This window comes from Chiloscyllium plagiosum, chromosome 5 (genome assembly GCF_004010195.1).
Source record: "Chiloscyllium plagiosum isolate BGI_BamShark_2017 chromosome 5, ASM401019v2, whole genome shotgun sequence".
NCBI lineage: Eukaryota > Metazoa > Chordata > Chondrichthyes > Orectolobiformes > Hemiscylliidae > Chiloscyllium > Chiloscyllium plagiosum.
In genome coordinates this window covers 85,507,337-85,520,195 of record NC_057714.1, presented here as the reverse complement: position 1 = coordinate 85,520,195, position 12,859 = coordinate 85,507,337, and the positions used below count along the sequence as shown (strand labels likewise).

General features: G+C 40.7%; 1 protein-coding gene across 11 annotated transcripts in view; it reads right to left on the bottom strand.

Moving 5' to 3' along the window:
- The window catches only part of abi1a (abl-interactor 1a), a 125,930-nt gene that overhangs the window by 22,487 nt on the left and 90,584 nt on the right, over window positions 1–12,859 (bottom strand). For 7 of the 11 annotated variants that reach the window (XM_043690549.1, XM_043690539.1, XM_043690546.1 and 4 more), the window contains exons 4-6: window positions 10,144–10,158; window positions 9,182–9,282; window positions 6,462–6,608 (exon numbers count right to left, since the gene is read on the bottom strand). In XM_043690549.1, coding sequence (XP_043546484.1) covers window positions 6,462–6,608; window positions 9,182–9,282; window positions 10,144–10,158 — 263 coding nt within the window. The remainder of the gene's footprint in view (window positions 1–6,461; window positions 6,609–9,181; window positions 9,283–10,143; window positions 10,159–12,859) is intronic. The other 4 variants (XM_043690540.1, XM_043690550.1, XM_043690543.1 and 1 more) reach the window with 1 other exon arrangement.

The window sequence follows — 12,859 nt, the reverse complement described above, 5'->3', positions numbered from 1 at the left end:
CATGACTTGCTAGCTGTTATACTCAATACCCCGTCCGATGAAGGCAAGCATACTATATGCCTTCTTGACAACTCTATCCTCCTGTGCAGCAACCTTCAGGGTACAATGGACCTGCACTCTCTGCCCATCAGCTTTTCCCAAGGCTCTTCCATTCATTGTATAATTCGGTCTAGAATTAGACTTGTCTAAATGCAGCCCCTCACATTTGTCTAGATTGAATGCCATTTGCCACTTTTCCACCCAACCCTCCAGTCTATGTCTATCCTCCTGTATTCTCTGACAGTCCCTTATGCTTTCTGCCACTCCACCAATTTTTGTGTCATCTGCAAACTTGCTGATCATACCAACAGTGCCCTCTTCTAGATCATTTATGTATATTACAAACAACAGTGGCCCCAATACTGACCCCTGTGGAACACCACTGGTTAACTTTCTCCATTTCGAGAAACTCCCTTCAATACTACTGTCTCCTGTTACTCAACCAGTTCTTTATCCACCTAGCTGGAACACCTTCCACACCATGTGACTTCACTTTCTCCATTAGTTTATCAAACCTTATCAAACGCCTTACTAAAATCCATGTATATGACATCTATAGCCCTTCCTTCATCTATCAACTTGGTCACTTCCTTAAAAGAAGTCTATTAAGTTGGTAAGGCACGATCTCCCCCGCACAAAACCATGTTTTCCATCACTGATAAGCTCATTCCTTTCCAAATATAAATAGATCCTCTCTCTCAGTATCCTCCTCCAGCAACTCCCCCACCACCGATGTCAGGCTCACTGGTCTGTAGTTACCTGGAATATCTCTACTACCCTTCTTGTAGAGGTGGACAACATGAGCAACCACGTATCCGGTGAGAATTATTGCTGTATCTCTAAAGCATTACATTCAATAGATTTTTACTGCTATCCGATATGCATCTGAAAAGCAGATGGAATTCCCACTGCAAGGGACAAATAATTAGCTTAATCTATATTACAGCTGATTGTCATGAAAGGTAAGCAGTCCTCTAACGAACACTTTAGATTTGAAGAGCAAATAGATCTGGTGAGCAATTCTTCATACGCAACTACTTAACATGAACAAGTCAATTACTTAATTTATTTTGTTGTTACATACAGAGGAACCTCGATTATCTGGCATTCTATTATCCAAATATTGGATTATCCAACAAGATCGCAAGGTCCCGATGCTGGGCTAACCAAGTTATCTGGAATTCGATTAACCAAATGAAATACTCCCTGGCCATGTACTTTGGATAATTGAGGTTCCTCTGTACAGGGTTTAAATATATGCAAATATGATTGAATGTAATTCAAAGCAATTTATTGTCTATGAAATACTCTGAAAACAAGGGGTACAATTATGAAAAACAACTTAAGATAGAAAATACAGGTTGTTTTTCAAGATTTCTCAAAGCCTGAAATTACAAAATCTATAAGAACGCAAGAACGAGGAGCAGGAGTAGGCCATCTGGCTCTTCGAGCCTGCTCTGCCACTCACGATCAAGATCATGGCTGATTTTTCATAGACTCAGTTCCACTTATCTGCGTTCCCGCCATACTCCTAAATTCCTTTATTGTTCAAAAAAAATCTATCTATTGTAGCTTGAAAAATGTTTACTGATGTAGCATCAACGACTTCACTGGGCAAAGAATTCCAGAGATTCACAACCCTCCGGGTGAAGAAGTTCCTTCTCGATTCAGTTCTAAATCTGCTCCCTCTAATCTGGAGACACTGCCCTCTTGTCCTAGTTTCACCTGCCAGTGCAAACATCCTCTCTACTTAGATCTTATCTATTCCCTTCATAATTTTATGTTTCTGTAAGATCCTGCCTCATTCTTCTGAATTCCAATGAATATAATCCCAGTCTACTCAGTCTCTCCTCATAAGACTACCCTCTCAACTCCAGAATCAACCTAATGAACTTCCTCTGCACCCCCTCCAGTGCCAGTACATCCTTTCAAAGTAAGGATACCAAAACTGCACACAGTACTCCAGGTGTGGCCTCACTAGCACCCTATACAGCTGCAACATAACCTTCCTGCTTATAAACTCAATCCCTTTAGCAATGAAGGACAAAATTCGACTTGCCTTCCTAATTACTTGTAGTACCTGCAAACCAACCCTCTGTGATGCATGCACAAGGACACCCAGGTCCCACTGCATAGCAGTATGCTGCAACGTTTTACCATTCAAGTAATAATTCCTTTGTCTGTTACACTTACCAAAATGGTTGACTTCACATTTATTAACACTATTCCATCTAGCAGACCTTTGCCCACTCACTTAAATTATCTATGTTCCTCTGCAAAGTTCCACAGTCTTCTCCACACGTTGCTCTTCCAAATCATCTTAGTGTCATCTGCAAACTAGGACACACTACACATCACCCCAACTCCAAAACAACAACGTAAATTGTGAATAATTGCAGTCCCTAAACTTATCGAGGTACACCACTAGTCACTGATTACCAACCAGAATAGCACTCATTTATCCCCACTTTTTGCTTCCTGTTAGTCAACTAATCCTCTGTCCATGCTAATACTTTACCCGTAATACCATGCATCTTTATCTTACGTAGCAGTCTCTTGTGCGGCACCTTGTTGAAGGCCTTTTGGAAATCCAAATAAACCACATCCACTGCATCCCTGTTGTCCACCTTGCTCATAACTTCTTTATAGAATTCCAAAAGAATTCCCTTCATGAACCCATGCTGCATCTGCCCAACAGAACAATTCCTACCTCGATACCTTGCTATTTCTTTCTTGATAACAGACTCTAGCATCGTCCCCACTATAGAGCTAACCAGTCTCTAATTCCCCATCTTTTGTCTACCTCCCTTTTTAAACAGTGGTGTCACATATGCAGTTTTCCAATCTCTTGGAACTGTCCCAGAATCCAACAAGTTTTTGGAAAATTATCACAAGTGCACTTACTATTTCTCCCATCATCTCTTAGTACTCTGGGATGCACTGTATTGGGGCCAGGAGACTTGCCTATCCTTAGCTCCATTAGCTTACTAAACATTACCTCTTCCATAATAATGATTATTTCCAGATCCTCACCTACCTTAGTTTCTCCATCAATTACTGGCATGTTATTAGTGTCCTCCACTGTGAAGACTGATACAAAACACCTGTTCAACACCTCTGCCATTTCACCATATCCCATGAATCTCTCATTCTACTCTGCTGTGCTTGGAAAGGCACTATATTGTCAGCTTCAAATAATTGTTATTGATTGATTGAAAAATCTCTGTTGATATTATGACACGAGGAACTTGAAACCAGACTCCTGGCCTAGATGTAGGGACACTACCACTGTACCACAATGAAATGTTATACCCTTATGAAACTACCAATTCCCACTTTCATTCTTCAACTAATTAAAAGAGACCAAAATTGTGGCTAGTTCAGTGCTTGCGCACTTAGAAATTAACATTAAGAAATATTACTTATTTTGTCAATGCTCTGAAAGCTAATACAATATTTCTAGCTCTGAATTGAGAAAAATTTATTTAGTCAATAGCAATGGGCAGGAATAGGTATATACTACAGGGCAAGAGGTATAACTGGGTAAAAGGCAATTATGATGAGATTAGGCAAGGTTTAGGATGCGCAGGACAGGGAATGAAACTGCAGGGGATGGACACACTTGAAATGTGCCGCTTATTCAAGAAACAGCTACCCTGGGTCCTTGATAGGTATATATCCATCAGGTATTGAGTAGGGTCAAGAGAGGGAGCCATAGTTTACTAAAGTTGAAGCTCTTGTGAAGAGGAAGAGGAAGAGGAAGAGGAAGGTGAAGAGGAAGGTGAAGGGGAAGGTGAAGGGGAAGGCTTATGTGAGGATGAGGCACAAAGGTTCAGTGGGCTTGAGAGTTACAAGTTAGCCAGAAAAAAATCTAAAGAGAGCGCTCAGAAGAGTCAGGAGGGGACATGAGAAGTTGTTAGCGGATAAGATCAAGGAAAACCCTAAGGCTTTCTATAAAGGTAGCAGGAATAAAAGAATGACTAGAGCCAATCAAAGATAGTAGCAGGAAGGTGTGTGGAATCTGAGGACGTAGGGGAAGCGCTTAATGAATACTTTTCGTCAGTATTCACATTGGAAAAGAGCAGTGTTAGTAAGAATACAGAGATATAGGCTACAAGACTAGATTGGATTGCAGTTGAGAAAGAGGTGGTTTTAGCAATTTCGGAAAATCTGAAAATAGATAAGACCCCGGGCTGGACAGGATTCATCCTTGGATTCTCTGGGAAGCCAGGGAAGAGATTGCTGAGTGTTTGGCTTCAACATGTCATCATTGTTGACAGGAGTAGTGCCAGAAGACTGGAGGATAGCAAATGTTGTGCCCTTGTTGAAGGGGAGTCAGGACAACTCTGGTAATTATAGGCCAGTGAGCCTTACTTCGGTTGTGGGTAAGGTGTTGGAAAAGGATATGAAAGATAGGATTTCTAATTATCTGGAAAGAAATAATTTGATTAGGGATAGTCAACACGGTTTTATGAATGGTAGGTCGTGCCTAACTAACCTTATTGAGCTCTTCGAGAAAGTGACAAAACAGGTGGATGAAGGTAAGGTGGTTGATGTGATGTATATGGACTTCAGTAAGGTGTTTGATAAGGTTCCATATGGTAGGCACAAAATATGGAGTTTCAGAATTGAAGGTAATTTAGCGGTTTGGATCAGAAATTGGCTAACTGAAAGACGACAGAGGGTGGTGGTTGATGGCAAATGTTCATCCTGGAGCTCAATTACCATCAGTGCCACAAGGATCTGTTTTGGGGCCATTGCTGTTTGTCATTTTTATAAATGATCTGGAGGTGGGCGTAGAAAGATAGGTCAGTAAATTTGCCGGTGACACTAAGATAGTTGTGGATAATGCAGAAGGATGTTGTGGGTTACAAAGGGACATAGATAAGATGCAGAGCTGGGCTGAGAAGTGGCAAATGGAGTTTAATGTGGAAAAGTGTGAGGTAGTTCACTTTGGAAGTAGTAACAGGAATAAAAAAAAGAGTACTGAGCTAATGATAAAATTCTTGGCAGTGCATTGAACAGAGATCTCTGTGTCCAGGTGCATAAACCCCTGAAAGTTGCCACCCAGGTTGATAGATTGTTAAGGCATAAGGTGTATTGGCATTTATTGGGAGAGGGATTGAGTTTCAGAGCCATGAGGTCATGCTTTAGCTGTACAAGACACTGGTAGGGCTGCACCTGGAGTATTGCGTGCAGATCTGGTCACTGCATTACCGGAAAATGTAGAAGCTTTGGAAGGGATTCAGAGGAGATTTACTAGGTAAAGGAAGGAAGGTCTTATGAGGAAAGGCTGAGGGAACGGAGGCTGTTTTTGTTGGAGAGAAGAAGGTTGAGAGGTGGCTTAATTGAGACATACAAGATAATCAGGATTAGATAGGGTGACCAGTGAGAATCTTTTACCTCAGATGGTGAAGGCCAACACGGGGTGGGAGGGCGGGGAAACGGGACATAGCTTTAAATTGAGGGGTAATAAATTGAGGACAGATATTAGGGGCAGCTTCTTTACTCAGTAGTAGGGGCGTGGAACAGCCTGCCTACAACAGTAGACTCACTGACGTTAAGGGCATCAGATTAATTTTGCAAGTCAGCGCAACTCGAGGGCTGAAGGGCCTTTTACTGCACTGTAAAGTTCTCATGAGCAGAATGATCAAAAATGTAAAGGTGACCGCAAACATGTTTCATTCATGATTCTCAAACCAGCAACATATTGCAATTCAAGCATTATCCAAGCCTTGATATAGAGTCAGAGATGTACAGCACAGAAACAAACCCTTTGGTCCAACTCATCATGCTGACCAGATATCCTAAATTAATCTAGTCCCATTTACCAGCACTTGGCCGAAATCCCTCTAAACCATTCCTATTCATTTACCCAACCAGATGCCTTTTAAGTGATGTAATTGTAACAGCCTCTACAACTTCCTCTGGCAGCTCATTTCACACATGCACCACCCTCTGTATGGAAAATGTTACCCCTCAGGTCCCTTTTAAAGTCTTTCCCCCTTCACCTTAATCCTATGCCATCTAGTCTTGGACTTGCCGATACTGGGGGAAAAGAAAGCTTGTCTATTTATCCTATCCATGCCCTTCTGATTTTATAAACCTCTACAAGGTCACCCTCAGCCTCCGATACTCCAGTATAGTCCCAGCTTATTCAGCCCCTTGCATATAAACACAGGTTATTGAAATATCTGACAGGTGGTGAACGGTGACAACATTTGTGGAATGAGTGAACATCCCCACCTGCGACATCATACTGAGGAGAAACAATTGATGAAATTGCCGAAGTCTGCGCTGACAATAAAACTAGCAGAGTCATCAATATAAACATTGAATTAAAGCAGAACTAACTTCAATTATCCTGACTAATAGCGCCTCCTTGCAAAAGTTGGAATATAGACATCAGAAAAAGCAGTTACCTGTGCGTTCTTGGTCTTTGATTCAATGATGCTGTTCTCATAGGGCTTTGCTGGTTTGCAACCACATTCCTCGCAGGACTGGTCATGTAATCATTAGGAATAACAGGTGGCTTGACCGGCTCTAATGTTTTGTAAGGAGTGTTCCGTCTGAAGACAAAAAAAACTTCCTGTTGCACTTAAGAACGAGCAGGTTTGAGCACACAAGCTGTTATGTATGAATCAGACACTGCCCATGTTAGTTTTTGTTGCAGCAAATTCTCCATACTGCTCAACTTAACAGTGCTATGATGATCAAAAATTGAGTCACTTCGTACAAAAAAAAACTGACCCCGTAGGCTGAAGGAAAGTCAACTTTCAGTCCAAACAAAAGGCATGCTTTTGTCAGATATCCAAAACACGAAAAAGATCATTTTACAAGCTTATTTTAATTGTTGAAGTTTTTAAAATGAGTTTGGGCAGCAATGTTTGTTTTAGTCCAGCAATCAAGATGTAAGTTGACAACAGTTGTGGGAAATTTCAGCAAGGCAGAGCTTAGACCACCTTCCTGGGAATTTCTCACTGTTGCATTTTTGGACCTTGCAGTCAACAAACCCGTCAGGTCGACTAAACAAGACGTGCCAAAACTCATTACCACTGAAAAAGGTGCCAACTGAGAAGCATCTATCTTCTACAAGAAATAAATGATTTGGGCTGGGGTACAGAAGCTTAAACTAATTTTGCTCTTGAGGTGTTAACAGCCGCATTTATTTCCAAAAGGAATACTGGATCGGAGTCCTGAGGGGTAGAAACTACCTGCACAAAACAAGTTTGTTAATATATCTTTTACATGACCAAATTCCTTTAGTAGTGCCTTAAATTACATATCTCTGAATCCTTTCTATTTCAATTCCTCCTCCCCTTAATCCCTCTGATAACATGTCCATTCTGGACCTCCTCCACTGCCCATCAGCCATGATTGAATGGCGGAATGGACCTGATGGGCTGAATGGCCTTACTTCCACTCCTATGTCTTAGGGTCTAAACAAGTCTACCCGCAAACTGGAGGAAGAGCACCTCATCTTCGGTCTCAGAAGCCGACAACCACACAGCCTTAATGTTGAATTTGCCAATTTCCAAGTCTCCTCACCCCCCACTCCACCCCAGACCCAACCCTCCAACTCAGCACTGCCCTCTTGACCAGTCCTCCTGGTCCATCTTCCTTGTCCACCGAGCTATCACCTGCTACCTGCACCCAATCATCACCATCCCACCTATCTATTCCCTCAGCTCCACCACCCCCATTTATTTCTTAGCCCCTTTAATCAAAAAAAGACCCTTGCCCCGTGTCTGTATAATACTTTTTTGCTGATATATTTGCTAATTGCAGGAATTTCATTTCTCAGGAATTCTCATTTCCCAACATCAAGATGCATTTACTTCCTGCTTATTTATGAAGTACACGCATAGGAAAGTATTCATTTCAGACTAAAACCATTAAGCAATGCAAAGCGAAATATAGGTTAACACACTCTGGAGTACTGATTGTTCACAGTTAAATTTAAGTTTCCACCAACTAAAGAAACAGTTTTATCCTATGCTGCCACTTGTGACAATGCTGATCCTTTAACAAGGTTATGTTTCCTTGATTTTTTTTCAGAGTGGTTATAAAGACAGGTTCCAGGATATCTCGCTTGGATAGGTTTTAGGGCCAATTTGATGAGAGCTAACATACTGCCTCAGGCAAAATACTTTCAAGTTTTAAAAAAACACATTTACAATGAAAGGAGAATGGCAAGTTCTCCAGGCTCAGTTTTTCTCTGGTTTTGCTTTTTTTGGTTTTAGCAGTCTGGCTTTTCAGAGCAAGCTGTCAGTTTGAGGCTGCTGGTCAAAGAAACAGCAACATGGGAGGTGTGGCATGTTGAATTATCTCTGCCATCTCTCTCTCTCTAACATCTCTCCTGTAAGATCCTGTGTTTGATTTTACGTTTTTTGCCAAGGGGTGTTTAATGGGATTGCTGCAGAAATTTGGAACAGCATCCATAAGTTGGATAATCTGTTGAGTTTTTGGATAAGTGAAGTTATACTATATTTGGTTCTCGAGTGTGTGTGTTTCTTTTGGTAATCTACAAAGATATATATTTTTTAAAAACTAAGTGGTTGGGCCAGCTGCATCACCCCTGGAATATCCACTTCAAACCTGATGATAACAACTGGCAAAAATCAGGATCTAGGCGACTTTCATGTTTTGAGGGGGTCTGGCCTGGTCCATAAAATTTTAAACTTATGGGTTAATGAAAACAAAATGCAGGAGAAACTTAGCAGATCTATAGTGCCTGTGGGGTGGGGGGGGGGGAATACAGTTACAATTTCATGTCCAGTGATGATGACCGCTGCATTTCCCTAGCAATTTCTGTTTGAGTTTTAAAATTCCACAATCCTTTGTTTTTTGTTTAACAAATTCCAAATCCTCATCATATTTGTATGTATAGAACTGAACAGATACATGGAATGACTTGTTTCAAACCAAAATGAAAACTGTCACTCACCTTGAAAAAATAGTTTATAAAGTTTAACATGACCATTAAAATACACACATCATAAATATAAACAACTCTATCAACTAAAGTATCTCATTGACCTGAAACTAAATATCTTTGTTCATTAAAGTCAGTCTGGCCATTAAAGAAAATGGTGGAATTCATATTCAACTTAGCTTTCCCATCTAAAAAGAAACAGCATACCCTAATGTTCCACGCCCAGACATTGGGGGACTTGGTGGCTTTTGAGTCGGTGGGTTTGTCCTAGTGAGTGTACCCGCTCTTGGAGGTTGGTTACTTCCATGCTGCAATGAAAATAAATTGCAATTTGAGTACAGAATGCTTAAGTGAAAGCAGTTGCTATAAATATTACAATCATTAAAATGAACTCTAATAAGTTGGTTTATGAACATAATAACTTGAGAACAAGCCAGTTCCACTCCCTCAAGTCTGTCAGCTTATCATAGCAGCTCAAAAACCTACAAAGGTACAGGCTTTGAAGTCCAATCTATTCTAAAATAGCCCCAGTGACCTCAGCCAAACTGGAGGAAAGAGCACAATTATGGCCTCTAAAAAAAGGGGGGGGGAGGATATGATTGAGCTTAGCTGTACTACATCTCAAGATCGGATATTACCAAAGCTAAAAAAAGATTATTTGCCAGTTGAGTGTGTACTGCGTATGACAAGTTTCAAAATGAAGCATATGTAAGTAAGAAATTAAAGGTAAATTTAGGATTTCCCAGATATTGTCAGAAAGTGCAATAAATACAAAACTACAGAATTTTAAAATACAATTAAAAAGTTAAACGTGTTTAAACCTTTTTGTAAAAACTTGTCTAAAGCATATCATACATAAGCTTAAATAACATTCCACATGAAAATTTTGTACCATCTTGGTAAGATTTGCTGCAATATACTCCAAAGAAATCTGGGAAACCCCAAAAAGGTTTGCTACACAACTACCAAACCTCATGAAATTCCACTTAGTGTATCAATGACATTACTCAGAGACCGCCAACAATCATATATCATTAGAATATACTTAAATAAACTATTTTTCTTTGATTACTGTTGCATCAAAAATAGAAAAATGGTAAGTGGATTGGTGAAATTTCAATGACTATTTCTACCACAGGTGCACTACAAAAGGAAATTGTTCATCTTACCTTGGCTTTAAGCCACTTAAGGTCGCCAAAGGGAAGAAAAATAAAGTAATTAACCACATCGAAAAATTGCAACAAATTCAAAACAGAATCTCAGTCAAATGTTAATACTTAGTCAGTTACTGCTCCACTAAATTGTGGTGCCATGTTTGCTCATTAACAAATCAAGCTGTTGAGGTGCTAGAAATATAATTAAGTTCCTCTTCAATTAACACAAGACAAACATCCCTATTCTATGATTACAGGCAAAATACAGATGCTGGAAGTCTGAAAAACCAGAATGGTGGAGCAACTCAGCAGGTATGGCAGCATCTGTGCAAAAAGAAATATAGTTTACACTAAGTCCAGTATGACATTTTCTCAGAAGTGCTATTCTTCTGTTAACTCGTAACACACTGCAACCGTTAACAGCTTCTCCAGAGATGCTGCCATTCCTACCTCATTGTTACACAACTTGACACAAACAAACCGATTTAATGCAAATCGATAAATCAATTATCAATCTTGAGCAACATAACATTGTTGTAGTTTTACAAAAGTAAAACAAAAAAGTATGGACCATCAGCAGCTGCCCCTCAAATGGAGAATGATATCTACTCAGCAACGTGTGTTCCTATTATGGGTTTCACAATTGAACACCTGCAGATCATGGCAAGAAATTGTGCTTTATGCACCCAAAATAGTGGATTCTGAAGTGCAGAATTTGTTTGGTTCTCTCCATTTCTACAACCACTGTCATGTCATTAAGATATTGGGGCTGAACTCAATGGAGCTTGATAGCCAAGGCTATGTCTTCAAAGTCCTACTAGACCATAGGTTGCTCTGAGCAACTGGTGGTGGTTTAACCTGAGGGTCACCATGCCTCAGTGGTTACCTAACTAAAGGTTAAGAAAGCTAAAATCAACCAAGGTTACAAGTATGAGCACAGTTGATTAAAATTAAATCGGTGTTTGTAAAATGCTTAAAAGGAGGGGCTGTTGTGAGCGTCAAGTGTACCTTTGAGCAAGGAGGTTCAAGTCTTATCTGCTTCAGATACATTTAATGACATCTCTGAACAGGTTGATGAGAAAATATCAAGAGAGTCTTTAAAGAGCAGGACTCTTGAGGTGCAAGGGTTGTGTCCCTATCTCTGAGCCAGAAGATGTTAGTTCAAGCCCCACCTGCTCCAGAGATGTGTAATAACATCTCTAAACAGGCTGATTAGAAAACAAAGTGCTGAACCCAAACATTATGCAAATCTACACATGCAGAGTGTACTAACTTGGCTAACTGGGGCTGGCACCAGATAGAGTCATAGGGACGTACAGCATGGAAACAGACCCTTCGGTCCAAACTGTCGATGCCGACCAGATATCCCAACCTAATCTAGTCCCACCTGTCAGCACCCAGCCCATATCCCTCCAAATCCTTCCTACTCATATACCCATCCAAATGCCTCTTAAATGTATTAGGCAAGAACTTTTGAAAGCTGATTGGAGGCAGATGTTCACAGGTAAAGGGACGGCTGGAAAATGGGAAGCCTTCAGAAATGAGATAACAAGAATCCAGAGAAAGTATATTCCTGTCAGGGTGAAAGGGAAGGCTGGTAACTATAGGGAATGCTGGATGACTAAAGAAATTGAGGGTTTGGTTCAGAAAAAGAAGGAAACATACGTTAGGTATAGACAGGATAGATAGAGTGAATCCTTAGAAGAATATAAAGGAAAGAGGAGTATACTTAAGAGGGAAATCAGGAGGGCAAAACTGGGACATGAAATAGCTTTGGCAAATAGTATTAAGGCAAATCCAAAGGGTTTTTACAAATATATTAAGGACAAAAGGGTAACTAGGGAGAGAATAGGGCCCCTCAAAGATCAGCAAGGCAGCCTTTGTGTGGAGCCACAGAAAATGGGGGTGATACTAAATGAATATTTTGCATCAGTATTTACTGATGAAAAGGATATGGAAGATATAGACTGTACGGAAATAGATGGTGACATCTTGCAAAATGCCCAGATTACAGAGGAGGAAGTGCTAGATGTCTTGAAACGGTTAAAGGTGGATAAATCCCCAGGACCTGATCAGGTGTATATGAGAACTCTGTGGGAAGCTAGACAAGTGATTGCTGGGTCTCTTGCTGAGATAATTGTATCATCGATAGTCACAGGTGAGGTGCCGGAAGACTGGAGGTTGGCAAACGTGCTGCCACTGTTTAAGAAGGGTGGTAAAGACAAGCCAGGGAACTATAGACCGGTGAGCCTGACCTCAGTGGTGGGCAAGTTGTTGGAGGGAATTCTGAGGGACAGGACGATGTACATGTATTTGTAAAGGGATGGTCAACATGGCTTTGTGCATGGGAAATCATGTCTCACAAACTTGATTAAATTTTTTGAAGTAATAAAGATGATTGATGAGGGCAGAGCAGTAGATGTGATCTATATGGACTTCAGTAAGGCATTCGACAAGGTTCCCGACAGGAGACTGATTAGCAAGGTTAGATCTCATGGAATACAAGGAGAACTAGCCATTTGGATACAGAACTGGCTCAAAAGGTAGAAGAGAGAGGGTGGTGGTGGGGGGGTTGTTTTTCAGACTGGAGGCTTGTGACCAGTGGAGTACCACAAGGATCGGTGCTGGGCCCTCTACTTTTTGTCATTTACATAAATGATTTGGATGGGAGCATAAGAGGTACAGTTAGTAAGTTTGCAGATGACACCAAAATTGGAGGTGTAGTGGACAG